This window comes from Tachyglossus aculeatus, chromosome X3, assembly GCF_015852505.1.
Source record: "Tachyglossus aculeatus isolate mTacAcu1 chromosome X3, mTacAcu1.pri, whole genome shotgun sequence".
Classification (NCBI taxonomy): domain Eukaryota; kingdom Metazoa; phylum Chordata; class Mammalia; order Monotremata; family Tachyglossidae; genus Tachyglossus; species Tachyglossus aculeatus.
This window is the reverse complement of record NC_052099.1, coordinates 32878320-32904844: the sequence shown is the minus strand read 5'-3', so window position 1 is coordinate 32904844 and position 26525 is coordinate 32878320. Positions and strand designations below refer to the sequence as shown.

Here is a 26525-nt window from a genome sequence, read left to right as displayed (position 1 = left end):
TTGTTGTCTGTCTCCCCCTTCTAGACTGTGAGCCCGGTGTTGGGTAGGGACCGTCTCTAGATGTTGCCAACTTGGACTTGGACTTCCCAAGCACTTAGTCCAGTGTCCAACTCTGCACACAGTAAGCGCTCAATAAGTACGATTGAATGTATGAATAAATGAATGAAGAAGGTAGGGCCTCCCAACAGTCATTTTCCCCAGCCATTCGTGCTCTACCCCTCATCTATCACTCCCTCCTTCCCTTCTTCCTCCCTGATGATGGGCTTCGTGCAATTCTTGACATGGTTTCCCTTTCCTTAGCAAGGGAGGAAGAAGCAGAATGGCCTAGCGGGTAGAGCAGGGTCCTGGAAGTCGAAAGGAACCGGGTTCTAATCCCGGCTCCGCCACTCCACTGTGTGACCTTCGCTTAAACTCTCAGCCTCGGTTACCTCATCTGTACAGTGGGGATTAAGACTTTTGAGAGCCTTGTGGGATGTGGATTGTGTCCAACCTGCTTAGCTTGTCTCTACCCCAGCACTCAGTACAGTGCCTGGCACGTAGTAAGCGCTTAACAAATACCATTTAAAAAAAAGGAAGGGGGCTCTCTGAAACAGCCACAGTCTGGCCTGTGAGCCCATACCTCTCATTCTCACATCCATCCCGGGATCTCCTTTGGAATCCGGGAAGCCTGACAAAACCACCACCCTGATATCCGAAACATCGATTAGATTATTTTCCTTTCTTCCAAATGACCCGAAACATCCGTGGCCTTAAGGATGGAGAAGCAGCGTGGCTCAGTGGAAAGAGCCTGGGCTTGGGAGTCAGAGGTCATGGGTTTGAATCCCGGCTCCGCCACATGTCTGCAGTGTGACCTTGGGCAGGTCACTTCCCTGAGCCTCAGTGACCTCATCTGTAAAATGGGGATTAAGACTGTGAGCCCCTCGTGGGACCACCTCATCACCTTGTAACCTCCCCAGCGCTTAGAACAGTGCTTCATCATCATCATCATCATCATCAATCGTATTTGTTGAGCGCTTACTGTGTGCAGAGCACTGTACTAAGCGCTTGGGAAGTACAAGTTGGCAACATATAGAGACAGTCCCTACCCAACAGTGGGCTCACAGTCTAAAAGGGGGAGACAGATAACAAAACCAAACATACCAACAAAATAAAATAAATTAGATATGTACAAGTAAAATGAATACATAAATAGAGTAATAAATATGTACAAACATATATACATATATACAGGTGCTGTGGGGAAGGGAAGGAGGTAAGATGGGGGGATGGAGAGGGGGACAAGGGGAAGCACATAGTACTTAACAAATGCCATTATCATTATTATATTCATTTGATTCATTCAATCGTACTTACTGAGTGCAGAGCACTGTACTAAGCGCTCGGAAAGTACAATTCAGCAACAGAGAGCCGATCCTTGCTCACAGCAGGTAGACTATGGACCCTGAGCTTTGGTGAAGGAGCTTGGAGGTGGATTCAGGGCATCTGTGCAGTTGATAGGGATGAAATGATGAGGAGGATTAGAAAAGGCTGATTGAAAGCACTGGCCCTTTCGGTCACGAAGCTAAGAGCGGCTTCGCCCTGTGGGGTAAGCTAAAGTTGTAGGCCAACAGCCTAGACGAGCCTGCTTGGGGGTCTGTACTGGATACCACAATTTGGGACAGGGGGAAAGGAGGAGAGTCTGAGCTTTGGATGTGGAAGCATCCTGGGCTAGTAGAAAGAGCGTGGGCCTGTGGGCAACGAATATGTCTGTTATATCGTTGTATTTTCCTCTCCAAGGGCTTAGTACAGTGCTCTGCATCATCATCATCATCAATCGTATTTATTGAGCGCTTACTATGTGCAGAGCACTGTACTAAGCGCTTGGGAAGTACAAATTGGCAACATATAGAGACAGTCCCTACCCGACAGTGGGCTCACAGTCTAAAGGCATGCAGTAAGTGCTCAATAAATACAATTGATTGATCGACTGGGAGTCAGAAGGACTTGGGTTCTTATCCCAGCTCTGCCACATGTCTGCTGTGTGACCTCGGACAAGTCACTTCTCTGTTTCTTCAACAGTAAAATGGGGATTCGCTACCTGTTCTCCCTCATTCATTCAATCATGTTTATGGAGCGCTTACTATGTGCAGAGCACTGTACTAAGCGCTTGGGAGGTACAAGTTGGCAACATAGAGAGACGGTCCCTACCCAACAACGGGCTCGCAGTTTATCGGACTGTGAGCCCAGTGAGGGGCAGGGGTCAGGGGCTGACTTGATTAGCTTGTATTTACCCCAGGGTTTGGAACATAAACTTGGCACATAGGCCTGGCACGTAGACTGTAAACTCATCCTGAGCAGGGAATATTACTCTATTTCTTTATTTATTTTACTTGTACATATTCTATTTATTTTATTTTGTTAATATGTTTTGTTTTGTTGTCTGTCTCCCCCTTCTAGACTGTGAGCCCCCTGTTGGGTAGGGACTGTCTCTATATGTTGCCCACTTGTACTTCCCAAGCGCTTAGTACAGTGCTCTGCACACAGTAAGTGCTCAATAAATACGATTGAATGAATGAGTGTGTCTGCTGACTCTGTTGCATTGTTCTCTCCCAAGAGCTTAGTACAGAGAAGCAGCGTGGCTCAGTGGAAAGAGCCCGGGCTTTGGAGTCAGAGGGCATGGGTTCGAATCCCAGCCCTGCCACTTGTCAGCTGTGTGACTTTGGGCAAGCCACGTAACTTCTCTGTGCCTCAGTTACCTCATCTGTAAAATGGGGATTAAGACTGTGAGCCCCCTGTGGGACAAGCGCTTAGTACAGTGCTCTGCACACAGTAAGCGCTCAATAAATACGATTGAATGAATGAATGACAACCTGATCACCTTATAACCTTCCCGGCACTTAGAACAGTGCCTTGCACATAGTAAGCGCTTAATGAATGCCATTATTATTATTATGACAGTGCTCTGCAGAGAGCGGATGCTTAAGAAACACCATAATTATTATTATTATTGTGTTCATTCATTCACTTATTCATTGGTTTTATTGAATACCATTCATTGATTGGGGATTAAGATTGTGAGCCCCCCGTGGGACAACCTGATCACCTTGTAACTCCCCAGCACTTCGAGCAGTGCTTTGCACATAGTAAGCGCTTAATAAATGCTGTTATTATTATTATTGAGTGAATAAATGACTGTAATAATGATAATTAATAATTATGGTGTTTCTTCAGCACTTACTATGTGCCAGGCACTGTACTTCACAAATACCACTTGCCCAAAGTCACGCAGCAGACAAGTGGCAGAAACGGGATTAGAACCCATGTCCTCTGACTCCCAAGCCTGGGCTCTTTCCACTAAGCCATGCTGCTTCTCAATAAGTGCTCAATAAACACGATTGATAGATTAAGCGCTTAGTACAGTGCTCTGCACATAGTAAGCGCTCAATAAATATGATTGATGATGATTGATATCTATCAGTCAGTCTATCGTATTTATTGAGCACTTACTGTGGGCGGAGCACGGCACTAAGCGCTTGGGAGAGGACAATATAACAAGAAACAGACACATTCCCTGCCCACAGTGAGCATACATGGTAGCCACCTCTTTCTCAGTCCTCAAGTCTTCCCAATTATTCAAGAGGCCACCGTGTCACCAGAGTGTACGTTGATGAATGCCTGGACCTTTTCTTTATCCCTCTCCATCTCTCTAGTGATGGGAAATAAAAAAGCCATCATCGCTAATTTGACTCTGGTCAATGGTAAACTCTAAACATCCAGAGGAACGCATTTGATGTATTCGTGGCTAGCCCATCCCAGGAGAACCGCAGGGCTTCTTGCTTTTTAATTCTGTTCCCCTTAATAATTTTAGTGCTTGTGGAATCATCCAGTTGACGGCTCTGGAGAGGGAAGTTTCCAACTCGACTAAATCCCAGAGAATTTACGTGCAAATTCTTTATTCGTCATTATCGCACGCCCTGGGAAAGCTTCCTCGACCAAGTGGGAGAAGTGCTATCAGTTCATCTAGATCAATTTCCGTTCGGGCTTTTAAAACATCATCAGACTAGAAATCAATACTAATTCCGGAAGAAAGGAATATGTGCAGCCTCGATGTTTGTCTTCCCCAGTTCAAGATGTGGACACACCGGCTATTGCTTTCCAGAATAGCCACTGACCGCTCAGGAACTTTGGGCCTCCTGGGTTTTGGAGTGTATGAATGAAGCCCAAAGGATAAACTCTTTTTTTTTAATGGTATTTGTAAGCGCTTACTATGTGCCAGCGCTGTACTATGTGCCGGGTTAGGTACAAGCAAATCAATCGTATTTATTGAGCGCTTACTCTGTGCAGAGCACTGTACTAAGCGCTTGGGAAGTACAAGTAGGCAACACATAGAGACAGTCCCTACCCAAAAGCGGGCTCACAGTCTAGAAGACATTCCTGATGTGTCTGTCTCCAGTTCCTTCTCTTCACTCATACTCTTAGATTGTGAGCCTCCCAAGAAACAGGGACCATGTCTAATTACCCGCTGTGTATTATCTCCCAGCACTCAGTACAGTGCTCTACACACAATAAGTGCTTAATAAATACCATTACTATGATTATATATAACTACTCTGCCCAGAATTCCCACCCCACACTTCCCTGTTCTCCCCACTGAGCAGTCCACCTCTTCTCCTACTGCAGAAGCTATTTTGACATCACCTCCTAATATTCATTCATTCAATCGTATTTATTGAGCGCGTACTGTGTGCAGAGCACTGTACAAAGCGCTTAGGAAATACAAGTCGGCAACATATAGAGATGGAGATATAGAAATGGAGTAGGATGCAGGAGTAGGATACAGTCCATGGCCCCCATGGTCCTCACAGTCTTGATTCCCATTTTCCAGATGAGGTAACTGAGACGCGGAGAAGTGAAGTGACTTGCCCACGGTCACACAGCAGACGAGTAGCGGAGTCAGGATTAGAACCCGGGTCCTTCAGACTCCCAGGGCCGTGCTCGATCAGCTAGGCAATGCTGCTTCTATGTCCAGATGAACAGCTGGACTGCAGCTAAGCACCCCAGAAATCAAGTCTTCCCAATTTTTGAAGAGTTTTCGGAAAGGAGGTTTTGTATCCTCGGAGAGTCATGCGGACCAGGGGCGTACCGCTACTTTAGTCAATAGGTATTTTCTCATTTCACATCCAAATTTGCCTTGCTGTAATTCAAGACACTGGAGATAATGGAGATTAATGGAGGTAATGGAAGGGCGTTGCTCGTTATATTATGCAAAATCTTATTTGGCTGAAGACCAGAAAGCCTCCCTGGGTTGCCTTGGGCCTTTCTTCAGAGCCCCCAGCCCCAATCTTTCCCGATTTTCATTCCTCCCTGCTCCTCTCTCCATCATCAATCGTATTTATTGAGCGCTTACATTATTTTAATGTAAAATAAATTATTACAGATATGTACATAAGCACTGTGGAGAGAGCATGCACCTGGGTGTCAGAAGGACCTGGGTTCTAATCCTGGTTCTGCCAATTGTTTGCTGGGTTACCTTGGGCAAGTCCAGGTTTGCTACGTCCCATTTTGGTGATTCAGGGTTCAAAATTCAACCAAATCTCCGGGGAAGACCTCACCGAGGCCTCACAGAGTAGGAAGGTTGCTTCAAGGGGTCTCCCGTTTATTCCCTTTTTAGCATGTTGCCTTGGTGACTCATTTAGCCCGTGGCCCAGCCGGAAGTTCTTCTCGTGGAATTGGTGAAGTTGTCTTTCCCCTAAGCAAATAAAGATAGAAAGATAGAGCCTATTAACTATCATGTTTAGAATCATCATCATCATCATCAATCGTATTTATTGAGCGCTTACTATGTGCAGAGCACTGTACTAAGCGCTTGGGAAGTACAAATTGGCAACATATAGAGACAGTCCCTACCCAACAGTGGGCTCACAGTCTAAAACGGGGAGACAGAGAACAAAACCAAACGTACTAACAAAATAAAATAAAGAATCTAAGCTTTCATTGTAATCTCAGACCATACCATTCCTTCTTGCGGTGCCTGCATTCTTCAAAATATCTTCAAAATACCGTGGCCTGGAAAGAAGTCTCTGACATCCTCCATTAAGTCGCTGGACGAATAACTCCAAAACTGAAATATTCACCTTCTCCCTGTCCCCACCATTAAACAAGGAGAATTTATTCGTGCCTCCATTCATTCGGACTGAAGAAGCCCCATCTACCGTAGAACCTAATACTTGGTTCCAAATGTGTTGCAAATAATTATTTTCCGAGGGGATTTCCTTTACCCCCTCCTGTAAAGAGGCTGGAGTTTGCTTGGGCTTATTTCTTGTCATCAGTGTTACAGTTTTTCTCCATCCCGTAGAGATCCCTTAGCTAAAAAATTGAGATTTGGATATTGTTAAGTGTTGGGTTTGATGCTTGAGTCTGATCTTTTAGACTGTGATCCCACTGTTGGGTAGGGACTGTCTCTATATGTTGCCAACTTGTACTTCCCAAGCGCTTAGTACAGTGCTCTGCACACAGTAAGCGCTCAATAAATAAATAAATATGATTGATTGATCTGGTAAATTAATCTGTGGCCTTGACTTTACCGCACCGTGATGGCGAGTGCACTCCGCCTCATTTGCAAATGCTAGAAAGGAGCCCTATCGATATAATAGTAGTGATGGTATTTGTTAAGCGCTTACTATGTGCAAAGCGCTGTTCTAAGCGCTGGGGAGGTTACAAGGTGATCAGGTTGTCCCACGGGGGGCTCACAGTTTTAATCGCCATTTTACAGATGAGGTAACTGAGGCACAGAGAAGTGAAGTGACTTGCCCAAAGCCACGCAGCTGACAGTTGGCGGAGCCGGGATTTGAACCCATGACCTCCGACTCCAAAGCCCGAGCTCTTTCCACTGAGCCATGCTGCCTCTTTCTATATATATAGAAGCAGAGCACTGCTTGGCCTGGTGGAGAGTCAGTCAGTTGTATTTATTGAGTGCCGACTGTGTGCAGAGCCCTGTACTAAGCGCCTGGGAGTGTGCAATATAACAGACACACACATTCCCTGCCCACAATGAGTTTATAGTCTAGCGGGGGAGGCAGACATTAATATAAAATAAATTAATTACAGATATGTACATAAGCGCTGTGGAGAGAGCATGCACATGGGTGTCAGAAGGACCTGGGTTCTAATCCTGGTTCTGCCAATTGTTTGCTGGGTGACCTTGGGCAAGTCACTTACATTCTCGGGGCCCCAGTTCTTCAACCATAAAATGTGGTTTCAGTGCCTGTTGTCCCTCCTACTTAGACTGTGAGCCCCATGCGGGACAAGGATTGTGCCTCACCTAATTAACTTGTTTCTACCCCAGCACTTAGAACAGTGTTTGACACATAGTGAGCGCTTAACAAATAGCATTTTTTTAAAAAAGCCCGTAAAATGTCCTCTGAAAGGCACACCTCTCAACTTCCCAGAAGTCACTGATTGTACAGATGGTGTCCTTGTCTTGTCTCTTTCCGCCGCAACGTCTCTTTCCCCTCGCTACTCTCCCCCTTTTAGACTGTGAGCCCACTGTTGGGTAGGGACTGTCTCTATATGTTGCCAACTTGTACTTCCCAAGCGCTTAGTCCAGTGCTCTGCACACAGTAAGCGCTCAATAAATACGATTGATTGATTGATTTATTGAAGAGGGAAAAGAGAGAGACACATCAGATTGTCCTTAACTTCTCCTCCCTCATCCCACTTTTCCCACCCGTTCACTTCCTTCACGCCTCTTGATTCTTAGCCTGCCATAGGACGGTCCTTCTTTTGGGGGGCAAAGTGGACTGTCGATGGATCTATCGTTCATTCAGTCGTATTTATTGAGCGCTTACGGTGTGCAGAGCACTGTACTAAGCGCTAATCTATTGATCAAAACTAGCGATGGAACCCTTTCCTGCGTGCATTGGACTGTACGAAGCGCTTGGAAGAACACGCTAGAATTAGCAGGCGTGATCCCTGCCCTGGAGGAGTTTACTGTACACAGTTTTTACAGACAGTAAAATAAGTAACTAATGGAGTATAAAGGTAGGTGCATAAAGATTAGGAAATGAGAGCAGTTGTTGAGTGCTTAGGCGGGGGAAAATATAAATGTGAAGTTTTGCACTCAATCGTCTCGCCCTCCTCTCCCCCTCTCCCCCTCGTCCCCCTCTCCATCCCCCCATTTTACCTCCTTCCCTTCCCCACAGCACCTGTATATATGTATATATTGTTGTACATATTTATTACTCTATTTATTTTACTTGTACATATCTATCCTATTTATTTTATTTTGTTGGTATGTTTGGTTTTGTTCTCTGTCTCCCCCTTTTAGACTGTGAGCCCACTGTTGGGTAGGGACTGTCTCTATATGTTGCCAATTTGTACTTCCCAAGCGCTTAGTACAGTGCTCTGCACATAGTAAGCGCTCAATAAATACAATTGATGATGATGATGATGATGATGATAACTCGGCTGGTTTTTCCGAGCTTCCGTCAACGGAGCGCACACGCTTTTAATTAGCTTATGGCTTTGATGGTCTCCTCCCCTATTCTGCCTTCTGTTTCGTTGGTGGTAAAATAAAGCAGATCTTTAAAAGATCAAGGAGGGGAGTACAATGCTCTGCACACAGTAAGCGCTCAATAAATACGATTGAATGAAATACGATTGAATGAATTGGGGTGAGAAAAACTATTAGCCGATGTTTGATCCCCCATTTTTTTTTTTAGTCTTTCTCTAAAAGGTATGATAATAATGATGGTATTGGTTAAGCGCTTACCATGTGCGAAGCGCTGTTCTAAGCGCTGGGGGGGATACAAGGTGATTAGGTTGTCCCACGTGGGGCTCACAGTTTTAATCCCCATTTTACAGATGAGGTAACTAAGGCCCAGAGAATAATAATAATAATGGCATTTTATTAAGCACTTACTATGTGCAAAGCCCTTCTAAGCACTGGGGAGGTTACAAGGTGATCAGGTTGTTGCACGGGGGGCTCACAGTCTTAATCCCTATTTTACAGATGAGGTAGCCGAGGCCCAGAGAATAATAATAAGAATAATAATAATATTATTATTATATATGTATATATATGTATATATGTTTGTACATATTTATTACTCTATTTTACATGTACATATCTATTCTATTTATTTTATTTTGTTAATATGTTTTGTTTTGTTCTCTGTCTCCCCCTTCTAGACTGTGAGCCCACTGTTGGGTAGGGACTGTCTCTCTATGTTGCCAACTTGTACTTCCCAAGCGCTTAGTACAGTGCTGTGTGCACAGTAAGTGCTCAATAAATACGATTGATTGATTGATTGATTAATAATGATAATAATAATGGCATTTATTAAGCACTTATTATGTGCAAAGCACTGGTCTAAGCACTGGGGAGGTTACAAGGTGATCAGATTGTTGCACGGGGGGCTCACAGTCTTAATCCCTATTTTACAGATGAGGTAGCCGAGGTCCAGAGAATAATAATAAGAATAATAATAATATTATTATTATATATGTATATATATGTATATATGTTTGTACATATTTATTACTCTATTTTACATGTACATATCTATTCTATTTATTTTATTTTGTTAATATGTTTTGTTTTGTTCTCTGTCTCCCCCTTCTAGACTGTGAGCCCACTGTTGGGTAGGGACTGTCTCTCTATGTTGCCAACTTGTACTTCCCAAGCGCTTAGTACAGTGCTGTGTGCACAGTAAGTGCTCAATAAATACGATTGATTGATTGATTGATTAATAATGATAATAATAATGGCATTTATTAAGCACTTATTATGTGCAAAGCACTGGTCTAAGCACTGGGGAGGTTACAAGGTGATCAGATTGTTGCACGGGGGGCTCACAGTCTTAATCCCCATTTTACAGATGAGGGAACTGAGGCCCAGAGAAGAGAAGTGACTTGCCCAAAGTCACCCAGCCGACAAGTGGCGGAGCCGGGATTAGAACCCATGACCTCCGACTCCCAAGCCCGAGCTCTTTCCCCCGAGCCACGCTGCTTCTCCGTTGAATCTGAACCGCGTAGGATCAGATTCACCTGAATTGGCTTTGCTTGTATTTTTAGAAAATCAAAACCGTTTTCCAAAAAGAGTCAAGTCCCATGTCTTCTGTTGGATTCTAGGTCCGGACGTGGATTCTCACAGTGGGTTACACCACTGCGTTCGGGGCGATGTTTGCAAAGACCTGGCGCGTCCACGCGATTTTCAAAAATGTGAAAATGAAGAAAAAGGTGAGTAACTCGGACCTCTGCCGTGCTGCCCGGTCCTTTGAAAGAAGCCCCTCGACCCTTCAGAGGGTGTCGCAGAGGGTTTCGCGCTCCGAAAGAGCAATCGGCGCATTGAACTTTCTTCCCTCTATGATTTAGTGGCGGCGACTTGGACAGGGCGATGAAAGAGATGGAGTAGAAGGGTCACGGGCCTGGGGGACGGTGGGGGTTGAAGTTGGAGAAGTATATATATATATATATGTACATATGTTTGTACATATTTATTACTCTATCTTGTACATATCTATTCTATTTATTTTATTTTGTTAGTATGTTTGGTTTTGTTCTCCGTCTCCCCCTTCTAGACTGTGAGCCCGCTGTTGGGTAGGGACTGGCTCTAGATGTTGCCCACTTGGACTTCCCAAGCACTTAGTACAGTGCTCAGCACACAGTAAGTGCTCAATAAATACGATTGATTGATTGATTGGAGAAGGCTTTTGCGGCCTGAATTTTGACGACGAGCTGCTCCGGGAATGACCCAGATCGATCAGAATCGAAGTGAGCAAGAAGGGGGGCCTAAATGAGAATCCTTTCCCGGCAAGGATGCGACAGCTCCAGACACACGGTTATCCCTCCACCGTCCGGCAAAGATGAATTTTCAGCAGGAGCGAGGGAGAGGCCGGACGGTCATTCGCCTTCGCGTCAGCCCTCCAGCACGTTCCGGCGCTTCTCGTTTCTTATCTTGGCAGTCCCGTTCAGTACATCCCCTTCGGAGCTGGAGGAGACGCATTAGGGGTTAGGCCACGCTGCCATAAGGGGAAACAGCTTCATTCTAAAGAGAGTCCCTCCCTATATTGCAGTACTCTAAATAACCCGGAGCAGAACAATCATTGGAAAATGAAAAGTCCACAGCCAGTGGGATCGGTCGGCCAGTCCATCGTATTTATTGAGCGCTTACTGTGTACAGAGCACTGTATTAAGCGCTCGGGAGAGTTCAATATAACAATATAACAGACGCATTCCGTGCCCAAAATGAGCTGACGGTCTAGAGGTGATGGGATCATTCATTCATTCAATCGTATTTATTGAGCGCTTACTGTGTGCAGAGCACTGTACTAAGCACTGGGGAGAGTTCAATATAACTATATAACAGACGCATTCCCTGCCCAAAATGAGCTGACGGTCTAGAGGTGATGGGATCATTCATTCATTCAATCGTGTTTATTGAGCGCTTACTGTGTGCAGAGCACTGTACTAAGCGCTGGGGAGAGTTCAATATAAGACACATTCCCTGCCCAAAATGAGCTGATGGTCTAGAGGTGATGGGATCATCCATTCATTCAATCGTATTTATTGAGCGCTTACTGTGTGCAGAGCACTGTACTAAGCGCTGGGGAGAGTTCAATACAACAATATAACAGACGCATTCCCTGCCCAAAATGAGCTGACGGTCTAGAGGTGATGGGATCATCCATTCATTCAATCGTATTTATTGAGCGTTTACTGTGTGCAGAGCACTGTACTAAGCAATCGGGAGAGTTCAATATAACAATATAACAGACGCATTCCCTGCCCAAAATGAGCTGACGGTCTAGAGGTGATGGGATCATTCATTCATTCAATCGTATTTATTGAGCGCTTACTGTGTGCAGAGCACTGTACTAAGCGCTCGGGAGAGTTCAATACAACAATATAACAGACGCATTCCCTGCCCAAAATGAGCTGATGGTCTAGAGGTGATGGGATCATTCATTCATTCAATCGTGTTTATTGAGCGCTTACTGTGTGCAGAGCACTGTACTAAGCGCTGGGGAGAGTTCAATATAACAGTATAACAGACGCATTCCCTGCCCAAAATGAGCTGACGGTCCAGAGGTGATGGGATCATTCATTCATTCAATCGTGTTTATTGAGCGCTTACTGTTTGCAGAGCACTGTACTAAGCGCTGGGGAGAGTTCAATATAACAGTATAACAGACGCATTCCCTGCCCAAAATGAGCTGCCGGTCTAGAGGTGATGGGATCGTTCACTCATTCAATCGTATTTATTGAGCACTTACTGTGTGCAGAGCACTGTACTAAGCGCTCGGGAGAGTTCAATACAACAATATAACAGACGCATTCCCTGCCCGAAATGAGCTGACGGTCTAGAGGTGATGGGATCATTCATTCATTCAATCGTGTTTATTGAGCGCTTACTGTTTGCAGAGCACTGTACTAAGCGCTGGGGAGAGTTCAATATAACAATATAACAGACGCATTCCCTGCCCAAAATGAGCTGACGGTCTAGAGGTGATGGGATCATTCATTCATTCGATCGTATTTATTGAGCGCTTACTGTGTGCAGAGCACTGTACTAAGCGCTGGGGAGAGTTCAGTATAACAATATAACAGACGCATTCCCTGCCCAAAATGAGCTGACGGTCTAGAGGTGATGGGATCATTCATTCATTCGATCGTATTTATTGAGCGCTTACTGTGTGCAGAGCACTGTACTAAGCGCTTGGGAAGTCCAAGTGGGCAACATATGGAGATGGTCCCTACCCAACAATGGGCTCACAGTCTAGAAGATCATCAGTAGAGAAGCAGTGTGGCTCTGTGGAAAGAGCCCGGACTTTGGAGTCAAAGGTCACGGGTTCAAATCCCGGCTCCGCCAACTGTCAGCTGGGTGACTTTGGGCAAGTCACTTCACTTCTCTGGGCCTCAGTTCCCTCACCTGTAAAATGGGGATGAAGACTGTGAGCCCCCCGTGGGACAACCCGATCACCTTGTAACCTCCCCAGCGCTTAGAACAGTGCTTTGCACATAGTAAGCGCTTAATAAATGCCGTCATTATTATTATTATCAGGAGGTACAAACAGACAGGTATCGACAACACCATACAGAGCGAGCGAGGGCCAGGCATTGCCAGCTGTTGGGCTCCGGGAGCAGCGTGGCTTAGGAGATAATCAATAAATCAGTCAATCAATCGTATTTATTGGGCGTTTACTGTGTGTCGAGCACTATACTGAGCTTGGGAGAGTTGGTTCCCTGACCACAACGAGCTTGCAGTCTAGAAGGGGAGACAGACATTAGTATGAATCGACAAAGTCCAGACACGTGCATAATGATGATGGCAGTTGTTAAGCGCTTACTATGTGCCAAGCACTGTTCTAAGCACTGGGCACTGTTCTAAGCGCCGGACATAAAGTTCTGTGGGGCTGAGGGAAGGGTGAGAAAAGGGAGCACAGGCCTGGGAATCAGAGGACCTGGGTTCTAATCCCAACCCTTCCACTTATCTGCTTGGACAAGTCAATTCATTCATTCAGTCGTATTTATTGAGCGCCTACTGTGTGCAGAGCACTGGACAAAGCGCTCGGGAAGTACAAGTCGGTAACATATAGAGACGGTCCGTACCCAACAGTGGGCTCACAAATAGAAGGGCGGGACAGATGACAAAACAAAACAGTTCTCCGTGCCTCAGTTACCTCATCTGTAAAATGGGGATTAAGACTATGAACCCCCATGTGGGATGACCTGATGACCTTGTATCTACCTCAGCGCTTAGAGGAGGCGCTTAACAAATACCATTATGAGAAGCAGCCTGGCCTAGAGGCAAGAGCACGGCTTGGGAGTTAGGCAGAGGTCATGGGTTCTAATCCCAGCTCTGCCGTTTGTCTACTGCGTGACCTTGGGCGAGTCACTTAACTTCTCTGTGCCTCAGTTACCTCACCTGGAAAATGGGGATTGAGACTGTGAGCTCCACTTGGGACAACCTGATGACCTTGTGTCTGTCTCAGTGCTTAGAACTGCTCTGCACACAGGAAGCGCTCAATAAATACGATTGATTGATGGATCGATTAGAACAGTGCTTGGCACGTAATAAGCGCTTAACACATACAATAATTGTCGTTATAATACTGACATTAATATAAATAAATTAATTGCAGGTGTATGCATAAGTGTTGCGGGGCTGAGGGAAGGGAAACACATTAATATAAATAAATTAATTGCAGATGTATACATAAGTGTGGCGGGGCTGAGGGAAGGGAAACACATTAATATAAATAAATTAATTGCAGATGTATACGTAAGTGTTGCGGGGCTGAGGAGAGGGAAACACATTAATATAAATAAATTAATTGCAGATGTATACGTAAGTGTTGCGGGGCTGAGGGAAGGGAAACACATTAATATAAATAAATTAATTGCAGATGTATACGTAAGTGTTGCGGGGCTGAGGGAAGGGAAACACATTAATATAAATAAATTAATTGCAGATGTATACGTAAGTGTTGCGGGGCTGAGGGAAGGGAAACACATTAATATAAATAAATTAATTGCAGATGTATACGTAAGTGTTGCGGGGCTGAGGGAAGGGAAACACATTAATATAAATAAATTAATTGCAGATGTATACGTAAGTGTTGCGGGGCTGAGGGAAGGGAAACCTGATAAGTTTTGTTTAAAGAGCGCGGGGAAGAATTTGAGGCGGAGGAGGTGGGCCTTTTTCCTCTTTCTGAAATCTTTCCCCCGTGTCCGTGGTTTGTCGTTAGCAGGACTTTGGCATTTACCGCTGGCTTCCCCTGTTCTTATTTGTCCCTCCAGATCATTAAGGACCAAAAACTGCTTGTGATCGTTGGCGGGATGCTATTGATTGATCTTTGCATATTGATTTGCTGGCAGGTTGTGGATCCTTTGAGGAGGACAGTGGAAGCCTACAACATGGAGGTAGGTCGCCGAGGCTAATAGCACAGTCCCTTGGGGTCCCCCCCGGGGGGGATTCTCCCCGCCCCGTGCCGCAAAAAGTCCGAGACTGTGTGTAGCGAGTAATTATTGTTTTTCCTCAGTTAATTCTTACTTGGGTCTATGAAAATTGTGTTGAGCCAAAGTGGCGATTCCCCAAGAAAAGGTGAGGTAAATTTATCTAAGATAGAGCATGGTGAAAATTCAGTAGCTTTATCGTGAAGGAGTGCTAAAAATCTGGGGATTGCTGTAGTAGGAAATTAGGATGTAATCTGGCACTAATATAAATTATTCCATGGTTGAATATTCGCATGTCCCACTTCTATCAGTTATGTTCGTGAAGAATATCAATTATGGGAAATTCGTTTTTGTTCTGTCTACTGAAACTGTTGCATTGTATGCCCCCAAGCACTTTGTGCAGTGCTCTGCACACAGTAAGTGCTCAGAAAATAGCACTGATGGTGATTTATGTGGATGAATGAATGTTAGTGTGAATGAAAATTGAATAAGACTGAAAAAAGGTGAAATTGTAACATGCAGTAACATAAATATAGAATTTCATTGTAGCAGAGAAAATCCATCTTTCCGTTTTTAACACCAATATTACAGTTGGTTATTGGTGAGCCCTACTGAGAGCTCACCTCCTCCAGGAGGCCTTCCCAGACTGAGCCCCCTCTTCCCTCTATACGTTGCCAATTTGTACTTCCCAAGCGCTTAGTACAGTGCTCTGCACATAGTAAGCGCTCAATAAATACGATTGATGATGATGACGTAAAAGCGTGAAAGCCAAGTATTAAAGACGCGAGTTTCTAGCCTCGGTTGGAACGAGGTGCAGTTTCTCGGTCTCTTTAAGAAACCTTAGGGAAACCGAAAGAACTCCTTCTATAAGCACAGGGGACCACTCGGAAAGAATGTATAATAGATGCCGTTGCGATAAATAATAGATTGCCAGAAAGCATTAGCGGATTTCAGTAAGAACGCATGCCAGCTAGCGATGAAATAAATATTTGAAGGCCACTACTGGAAAGGTCAGAGCGTAGTAATTAGGACGTAGGGTTTTGGATTTGGGGGGGATCTTCTGAAATGGTTTTTTTCTGATGTTGGGTGGGAATGGAAGAGTAGGTGCGACGGAGAAATCTTGTCTCCCCCGTGATCTGGGTGACTCTGTAGAAACCTCCCTCCCCTTCCCCATGAGGAAGAGTAGGGAGAGCTCCTCATTGGCGATCGGAGAGGTGTGCGACCAAGGCCGAGGGCATTTCCCCGACGGTCCTCTGGACTGTAAGCTCGCTGTGGGCGGGGAGATGTGACTCTCCCAAGCGCTCAGTATAGTGCTGTCCCCACAGTAAGCGCTCAATGAATCCGATTGTCTGCCTGTCCGATTGATCCTCTGAGTGGTTCTGGTTGCAGAGCGGCTTGGCAGCTCTGTGTTCTGTACTGTTAGTAATAATAATAATAGCGGTATTTGTTAAGCGCTTATTATGTGTGTCTGACTGGTTGATCCTCTGAGTGGTTCTGGTTGCAGAGCGGCTTGACAGCTCTGTGTTCTGTACTGTTAGTAATAATAATAATAATGGTATTTGTTAAGCGCTTATTATGTGTGTCTGACTGTCCGATTGATCCTCTGAGTGGTTCTGGTTGCAGAGCGGCTTGGCAGCTCTGTGTTCTGTACTGTTAGTAATAATAATAATAATAATGGTATTTGTTAAGCACTTATTATGTGTGTCTGACTGTCCGATTGATCCTCTGAGTGGTTCTGGTTGCAGAGCGGCTTGGCAGCTCTGTGTTCTGTACTGTTAGTAATAATAATAATCAGCAGCATCATCATCAATCGTATTTATTGAGCGCTTACTGTGTGCAGAGCACTGTACTAAGCGCTTGGGAAGTACAAATTGGCAACATATAGAGACAGTCCCTACCCAACAGTGGGCTCACAGTCTAAAAGGGGGAGACAAAACCAAACATACTAACAAAATAATATAATAATAATAATGATATTTGTTAAGTGCTTATTATGTGTGTCTGACTGTCCGATTGATCCTCTGAGTGGTTCTGGTTGCAGAGCGGCTTGGCAGCTCTGTGTTCTGTACTGTTAGTAATGATAATAATGGTGGTATTTGTTAAGCGCTTATTATGTGTGTCGGACTGTCCGATTGATCCTCTGAGTGGTTCTGGTTGCAGAGCGGCTTGGCAGCTCTGTGTTCTGTACTGTTAGTAATAATCATCATCATCATCATCATCATCAATCGTACTTATTGAGCGCTTACTGTGTGCAGAGCACTGTACTAAGCGCTTGGGAAGTACAAATTGGCAACATATAGAGACAGTCCCTACCCAACAGTGGGCTCACAGTCTAAAAGGGGGGAGACAAAACCAAACATACTAACAAAATAATATAATAATAATAATGATATTTGTTAAGTGCTTATTATGTGTGTCTGACTGTCCGATTGATCCTCTGAGTGGTTCTGGTTGCAGAGAGCCTTGGCAGTTCTGTGTTCTGTACTGTTAGTAATAATAATAATAATAATAATAATAATAATAATGGTATTTGTTAAGCACTTATGTGTGTCTGACTGTCCGATTGATCCTCTGAGTGGTTCTGGTTGCAGAGCGGCTTGGCAGCTCTGTGTTCTGTACTGTTAGTAATGATAATAATGGTGGTATTTGTTAAGCGCTTATTATGTGTGTCGGACTGTCCGATTGATCCTCTGAGTGGTTCTGGTTGCAGAGCGGCTTGGCAGCTCTGTGTTCTGTACTGTTAGTAATCATCATCATCATCATCATCATCATCAATCGTACTTATTGAGCGCTTACTGTGTGCAGAGCACTGTACTAAGCTCTTGGGAAGTACAAATTGGCAACATATAGAGACAGTCCCTACCCAACAGTGGGCTCACAGTCTAAAAGGGGGAGACAAAACCAAACATACTAACAAAATAATATAATAATAATAATGATATTTGTTAAGCGCTTATTATGTGTGTCCGACTGTCCGATTGATCCTCTGAGTGGTTCTGGTTGCAGAGCGGCTTGGCAGCTCTGTGTTCTGTACTGTTAGTAATGATAATAATGGTGGTATTTCTTAAGCGCTTATTATGTGTGTCTGACTGTCCGATTGATCCTCTGAGTGGTTCTGGTTGCAGAGCGGCTTGGCAGCTCTGTGTTCTGTACTGTTAGTAATAATAATCATCATCAGCATCAGCATCAATCGTATTTATTGAGGGCTTACTGTGTGCAGAGCACTGTACTAAGCGCTTGGGAAGTACAAATTGGCAACATATAGAGACAGTCCCTCCCCAACAGTGGGCTCACAGTCTAAAAGGGGGAGACAAAACCAAACATACTGACAAAATAAAATAATAATAATAATGATATTTGTTAAGCGCTTATTATGTGTGTCTGGCTGTCTGATTGGTCCTCTGAGTGGTTCTGGTTGCAGAGAGCCTTGGCAGTTCTGTGTTCTGTACTGTTAGTAATAATAATAATAATAATAATAATAATGGTATTTGTTAAGCACTTATGTGTGTCTGACTGTCCGATTGATCCTCTGAGTGGTTCTGGTTGCAGAGCGGCTTGGCGGCTCTGTGTTCTGTACTGTTAGTAATAATAATAATAGTGGTATTTGTTAAGCGCTTATTATGTGTGTCTGTCCGATTGATCCTCTGAGTGGTTCTGGCTGCAGAGCGGCTTGGCAGCTCTGTGTTCTGTACTGTTAGTAATAATCATCATCATCAGCATCGTCAATCGTACTTATTGAGCGCTTACTGTGTGCAGAGCACTGTACTAAGCGCTTGGGAAGTACAAATTGGCAACATATAGAGACAGTCCCTACCCAACAGTGGGCTCACAGTCTAAAAGGGGGAGACAAAACCAAACATACTGACAAAATAAAATAATAATAATGATGATATTTGTTAAGCACTTATTATGTGTGTCTGACTGTCCGATTGATCCTCTGAGTGGTTCTGGTTGCAGAGCGGCTTGGCAGTTCTGTGTTCTGTACTGTGTTAATAATAATAATAATAATAATAATGGTATTTGTTAAGCGCTTATTATGTGTGTCTGGTTGATCCTCTGAGTGGTTCTGGTTGCATAGCGGCTTGGCAGTTCTGTGTTCTGTACTGTGTTAATAATAATAATAGTAATGGTATTTGTTAAGGGCTTATTATGTGTGTCTGACTGGTTGATCCTCTGAGTGGTTCTGGTTGCAGAGCGGCTTGACAGTTCTGTGTTCTGTACTGTGTTAATAATGATAATAATAATAATAATAATAATAATAATAATAATGGTATTTGTTAAGCGCTTATTATGTGTGTCTGACTGGTTGATCCTCTGAGTGGTTCTGGTTGCAGAGCAGCTTGGCAGTTCTGTGTTCTGTACTGTGTTAATAATAATAATAATAATAATGGTATTTGTTAAGCACGTATTATGTGTGTCTGACTGGTTGATCCTCTGAGTGGTTCTGGTTGCAGAGCGGCTTGGCAGTTCTGTGTTCTGTACTGTGTTAATAATAATAATAATGGTATTTGGTAAGCGCTTATTATGTGTGTCTGCCTGTCCGATTGGTCCTCTGAGTGGTTCTGGTTGCAGAGCGGCTTGGCAGTTCAATCAATCAATCAATCGTATTTATTGAGCACTTACTCTGTACTGTTAGTAATAATAATAATAATAATGGTATTTGTTAAGCGCTTACTATGTGTGTCTGACTGTCCGATTGATCCTCCGAGTGGTTCTGGTTGCAGAGAGGCTTGGCAGTTCTGTGTTCTGTACTTTGTTAATAATAATAATAATAATAATAATGGTATTTGTTAAGCACTTATTATGTGTGTCTGACTGGTTGATCCTCTGAGTGGTTCTGGTTGCAGAGCAGCTTGGCAGTTCTGTGTTCTGTACTGTGTTAATAATAACAATAATAATAATGGTATTTGTTAAGCGCTTATTATGTGTGTCTGGTTGAGCCTCTGAGTGGTTCTGGTTGCAGAGCGGCTTGGCAGTTCTGTGTTCTGTACTGTGTTAATAATAATAATAATAATAATGGTATTTGTTAAGCGCTTATTATGTGTCTGTTTGATCCTCTGAGTGGTTCTGGTTGCAGAGCGGCTTGGCAGTTCTGTGTTCTGTACTGTGTTAATAATAATAATAATAATAATAATAATAATGGTATTTGTTAAGCGCTTATTACGTGTGTCTGACTGGTTGATCCTCCGAGTGGTTCTGGTTGCAGAGCGGCTTGGCAGTTCTGTGTTCTGTACTGTGTTAATAATAATAATAATAATAATGGTATTTGTTAAGCGCTTATTATGTGTGTCTGACTGGTTGATCCTCTGAGTGGTTCTGGTTGCAGAGCGGCTTGGCAGTTCTGTGTTCTCTACTGTGTTAATAATGATAATAGTAATGGTATTTGCGAAGCCGTTATTATGTGCCAGGCACTGTACTAAGCGTAAGGGTGGATACGAGCTAATCGGGTTGGCCACGGTTCCTGACCCACATGGGGCTCACCGTCTAACCCTGTGAGCCCACTGTTGGGTAGGGACCGTCTCTCTATGTTGCCAACTTGGACTTCCCAAGCGCTTAGTACAGTGCTCTGCACACATTAAGCGCTCAGTAAATACGATTGAATGAATGAATCAATGAATGAATAATCCCCATTTGACAGATGAGGGAACTGAGGCTCAGAGAAGAGACTTTCCCAGGGCACAGCGGCTGACAAGTGGCGGAGTAGGCTCTGGAACCCAAGTCCGTCTGATTTTCAGGCCCGAGCTCTTTCCACGAGGCCTCGCTGCTTCTCTGCCAAGTCGGCGGAGAGCGTTCTGGACTGTGAGTCATCCCAAAGCAGCCCCAAAGCCAAACTCTGCTGGAAAAAGGGAAAGAAACAACGTTTCATTTTCTCATTTTGCAGCAGCGTCAGTCTTTTCGGTTGGATTCCTTTGCCCGGGAGGAAAGGTCGGGTCCGTAGGATGCAACCGCAAAAATCCAGAATATTTGGAAGCTAGGAAGGCTGGAATTTTTTCCCACTTTCCAAGAGGGGCGTTATCTTGGTGACGATGGGTCTAGGAGCAGTCAATCGATCAGTTGTATTTCTCACAGTCTTCATCCCCATTTTACAGATGAGCTAACTGAGGCACAGAGAAGTGACTTTTCATTCATTCTTTCAATCATATTTACTGAGCGCTTACTACATGCAGAGCACAGTAGCACGGAGAAGCGGCGTGGCTCAGTGGAAAAAGCCCGGGCTTTGGAGTCATCATCATCATCATCATCAATCATATTTATTGAGCGCTTACTGTGTGCAGAGCACTGTACTAAGCGCTTGAGTCAGAGGTCATGGGTTCAAATCCCGACCTTGTCAGCTGTGTGACTTGGGTCTCTTCTCTGAGCCTCAGTTCCCTCATCTGTAAAATGGGGATTAGGCTGTGAGCCCGCTGTTGGGTAGGGACCGTCTCTATATGTTGCAAACTTGTACTTCCCAAAGCTCTTAGTACAGTGCTCTGCACACAGTAAACGCTCAGTAAATATGATTGAATGAATGAATGAAGTCACTTCTCTGTGCCTCAGTTCCCTCATCTGTAATATGGGGATGAAGACTGTGAGCCCCCCGTGGGACAACCTGATCACCTTGTAACCTCCCCAGCGCATAGAACAGTGCTTTGCACATAGTAAGCGCTTAATAAATGCCATCATTATTATTATTAGAGAAGTTAAGTGACTTGCCCAAAGTCACACAGCCGACAATTGGCAGAGTCGGGATTTGAACCCATGACCCCTGACTAAGCGCTTGGGAGCGTACAACACAACAGAGTTGATAGACACGTTCCCCGTCCACCAGTATCTTACAGTCACGTGTTCTAATTCCGGCCCCGCCGCTCGTCGGCTGTGTGACCTTGGGCGAGTCGCTTCACTTCTCTGGGCCTCAGTTCCCTCATCTGTAAAATGGGGATTGGGACTGTGAGCCCCACGTGGGACAGGGACTGTGTCCAACCCAATTTGCTTGGATCCACCCCAGCGCTTAGTACAGTGCCTGGCACATAGTAAGTGCTTAACAAATACTATATAGTTTGGGGTTTTTTAAAGGGGGAGAAAGACATGAAAATAAACTCGGGGGACAGAAAAGAGGCTCACTGTGCGGCTTCCTTTAGGATCATCCTGTGTCCTGATGGGGAAAAAAAGAGCCTCCTTAATTGTCCAGCTCATCAGCCTTATCCGTCTCTATATGTTGCCAACTTGTACTTCCCAAGCGCTTAGTACAGTGCTCCGCACACAGCGCTCAATAAATATGATTGATTGATTGATTGATTAAAGCAGAGGTCTGAGAGATAAGAACCTCATTAGTTTTCCCACTCAATTTTGTAAATCAGGGAGTCTGAGAGGAAAAAAATATATATACCCAAGCAATGACCGGATCCGTAGAAGGTGAGGATACTGTCTGAGGATAATTTCCCGAAGGAAAATTCCATTTCTGGCCTGAATTTGAACAGCTGACATTAGCGGTTCTGGGAGAGAGAGGGAGGGAAGGAGAGAGGATTGAAGGGAGGGAGAAGAAACAGGAGTTCAACAGAAAAAAAACTCACAAACCTTGGCCCTCATGGAGTTTACGATAATAATAATGGCATTTATTAAGCGTTTACTATCATCATCATCATCAATCGTATTTAGTGAGCGCTTACTATGTGCAGAGCACTGTACTAAGCGCTTGGGAAGTACAAATTGGCAACATATAGAGACAGTCCCTACCCAACAGTGGGCTCACAGTCTAAAAGGGGGAGACGGAGAACAGAGAACAAAACCAAATGTACTAACAAAATAAAATAAATAGAATAGATATGTACAAATAAAATAAATAAATAAATAGAGTAAAAAAAATATGTACAAACATATATACATATATACAGGCACATATATACTATGTGCCAAGCAGTGTTCTAAGCACTGGGGAGGTTCCAAGGTGATCAGGTTGTCCCACGGGGGCTCACAGTCTTCATCCCCATTTTACAGATGAGGGAACTGAGGCTCAGAGAATAATACTAATGATGCTGGTATTTGTTAAGCGCTTACTATGTGCCAAGCACTGGTCTAAGTGCTGGGGAGGTTCCAAGGTGATCAGGTTGTCCCACGGGGGGCTCACAGGCTCCATCCCCATTTTACAGATGAGGGAACTGAGGCTCAGAGAATAATACTAATGATGATGGTATTTGTTAAGCACTTACTACGTGTCAAGCACTGTTCTAAGCACTGGGGAGGTTCCAAGGTGATCAGGTTGTCCCGCGTGGGGGCTCACAGTCTTCATCCCCATTTTACAGATGAGGGAACTGAGGCTCAGAGAAGTGAAGTGACTTGCCCAAAGTCACACAGCTGACAGTTGGCGGAGCCGGGATTAGAACCCATGACCTCTGACTCCAAAGCCCGGGCTCTTTCCACTGAGCCACGCTGCTTCTCATCTGATGGATGAGAAGTTACAATAATAATAATAAAAAAAAAACGATATTTGTAAAGTGCTTACTACGTGTCAAGCCCTCTACTAAGTGTTAGGTTAGACACAATAAAAGTAGATAAGACGCAGACCCTGTCCCAAGTGCAGTTTACAGTGTAAATCAGTCAGTCAATCGTATTTATTGAGCGCTTACTCTACGCAGAGCACTGTACTGAGCACTCGAGAGAGTACAAAATAGCAATATAACAGAGACATTCCCTGCCCACCGGTTTACTATCTCGAGGGGGATTAGGGCTGTTGGGAGAGTACAATATAATAGACACACTCCCTGCCCACAGTGGGCTTCCAGTCTAAATGGGAGCTAGAACGAGTATTTTATCCCCGTTTTACAGAGGAGGAAACTGAGGCACGGGGAAGTGAGGCCCACAGCAGGCAAGTGGCAGAGCTGGGATTAGAACCCAGGTCTCCTGACTCCTTTCCCTGGGCTGTGTTGCTACGTAAATTGTTTGCGGAGAATGGGAGCAGGTGATCGTGGATATAACCCTAATAATAACCCTAATAATAACCCTAATAACCTAATAACCCTAATAATAACCTAATAACCCTAATAATAACGTGAATATGTCAGGGTGCAAGTCCACTTGACTTCTCTGGGCCTCAGTGACCTCATCTGTCAAAATGGGGATTAAGACTGTGAGCCCCCCGTGGGACAACATGATCACATTGTATCCCCCCGGCGCTTAGAACAGTGTTTGGCACATAGTAAGCGCTTAACAAATGCCATCATCATCATAATAAATACTTAAATATACAATCAATCAAACCAGTGGTATTTATTGAGCACTTACTGAGTGCAGAGTGCTCTTCAACAGAGCTGGTAGACAAGTCCCCTGCCCACAGTGAGCTTACGGTCTCGTGCGGCCGCGTGGCTGAGAGGAAAGAGCCCGGGCTTGGGAGTCGGAGGTCGTGGGTTCGAATCCCGGCTCCGCCACCTGTCAGCTGTGTGATTTCGGGCAAGTCACTTCACTTCTCTGGGCCTCAGTTCCCTCATCTGTAAAATGGGGATTAAAACTGTGAGCCCCCTGTGGGACAACCTGATCACCTTGTAACCTCCCCGGCGCTTAGAACAGTGCTTTGCACAGAGTAAGCGCTTAATAAATGCCATCGTTATTATTATTACTAAGCGCTTGGAGTCAGGGGTCATGGGTTCAAATCCCTGCTCTGCCACTTGTCAGCTGTGTGACTTGGGGCAAGTCACTTCTCTATAGAGAAGCAGTGTGGCTCAGTGGAAATCAATCAATCAATCGTATTTATTGAGCGCTTACTGTGTGCAGAGCACTGCACTAAGCGCTTGGGAAGTACAAGTTGGCAACATATAGAGACAGTCCCTACCCAACAGTGGGCTCACAGTCTTAAAGGTGAGAGCACGGGCTTTGGAATCAGAGGTCGTGGGTTCGAGTTCCGGCTCCGCCACAGTCTAGAAGGGGGAGACAGACCACAAAATAACACATATTAACAAAATAAAATAAATAGAATAAATATATACAAGTAAAATAAGTAGAGTAATAAATATGTACAAACATATATACATTCATTCATTCATTCGAATGTGATCCCGCTGTTGGGTAGGGACCGTCTCTATATGTTGCCAACTTGCACTTCCCAAGCACTTAGCACAGTGCTCTGCACACAGCAAGCGCTCAATAAATACGATTGAATGAATGAATGAATTTCTTGAGCGCTTACTGTGTGCAGAGCACTGCATTAAGCGCTTGGGAAGTCCAAGTTGGCAACACATAGAGACAGTCCCTACCCAGCAGCGGGCTCACAGTCTAGAAGGGGGAGACAGACCACAAAACAAAACATATTAACAAAGTAAAATAAGTAGAATAAACATGTACAAGTAAAATAAATAAATAGAGAAATAAATATGTACAAACATATATACATTCATTCATTCGTTCAATGTTATTCATTTTTATTAATGTCTGTCTCCCCCTCTAAACCACAAGCCTCATTATGGGCAGGGAATGTGTCTGTTTATTGTTCTGTTGGACTCTCCCAAGCGCTTAGTACAGTGCTGTGCCACAGTAAGTGCTCAATAAATATAATTGACTGACTGAGCCGAGGCCCGGCTACGTGGGGCGAGATACGTCGGCTCTCGGTTGAGGTCAGGGCAAACAATCAATCAATCAGTTGTATTTATTCATTCATTCTCATATTTATTCATTCATTCAGTCATATTTATTGAGCACTTGCTGTGTGCAGAGCACTGTACTAAGCGCTTGGGAAGTTCAAGTTGGCAACATATAGAGACGGTCCCTACCCAACAGCGGGCTCACAGTCTAGAAATATGTCAGGAAATGTGTCAGGATGGCTAACGGTTCTTCAGAGCTTCGTATTTATTTAATGCTTCAATAAATGCTTCAATAAATAGGGCTCCCTTTAAGGCCCTACTGAAAGCTCACCTCCTCCAGGAGGCCTTCCCAGACTGAGCCCCTTCCTTCCTCTCCCCCTCGTCCCCCTCTCCATCCCCCCCATCTTACCTCCTTCCCTTCCCCACAGCACCTGTATAGATGTATATATGTTTGTACATATTTATTACTCTATTTATTTTACTTGTACATATCTATTCTATTTATTTTATTTTGTTAGTATGTTTGGTTTTGTTCTCTGTCTCCCCCTTTTAGACTGTGAGCCCACTGTTGGGTAGGGACTGTCTCTAGATGTTGCCAACTTGGACTTCCCAAGCGCTTAGTACAGTGCTCTGCACACAGTAAGCGCTCAATAAGTATGACTGATGATGATGATGATGAATGCTTACTTTGAGCAGGGCACTGTACTGAGCGCTTGGGAGAGTACAGTACAGGGGGAAGGGATGGAGCGGTGACCTCAAATGACCGTCCACATGTCCCTAGAGCGACTAGACGTCCCCGCTCTGCCTTTAGAGAGATAGAAACTGAGTCAGGGAGCTCCTCGGTGGCAGTTAGAGGGTCTTGTCAGCGCACTTTGGTCCAGCACAGAGCCATCCTCACAGAGAAGCTTGATATTTTTTGATCCTCTCTGGTCAATCAATCAATCAATCGTATTTATTGAGCGCTTACTGTGTGCAGAGCACTGTACTAAGCACTTGGGAAGTCCAAGTTGGCAACATACAGAGACAGTCCCTACCCAACAG

General features: G+C 44.4%; 1 protein-coding gene across 1 annotated transcript in view; it reads left to right on the top strand.

The window, feature by feature from the left end:
* The window catches only part of GABBR2 (gamma-aminobutyric acid type B receptor subunit 2), a gene marked incomplete at its 5' end in the record, with an annotated part of 257075 nt that overhangs the window by 177867 nt on the left and 52683 nt on the right, over positions 1-26525 (top strand). The window contains 2 exons of the mRNA XM_038770294.1: positions 10111-10218; positions 14782-14904. Of these exons, the coding sequence (XP_038626222.1) occupies positions 10111-10218; positions 14782-14904 (231 nt within the window). The remainder of the gene's footprint in view (positions 1-10110; positions 10219-14781; positions 14905-26525) is intronic.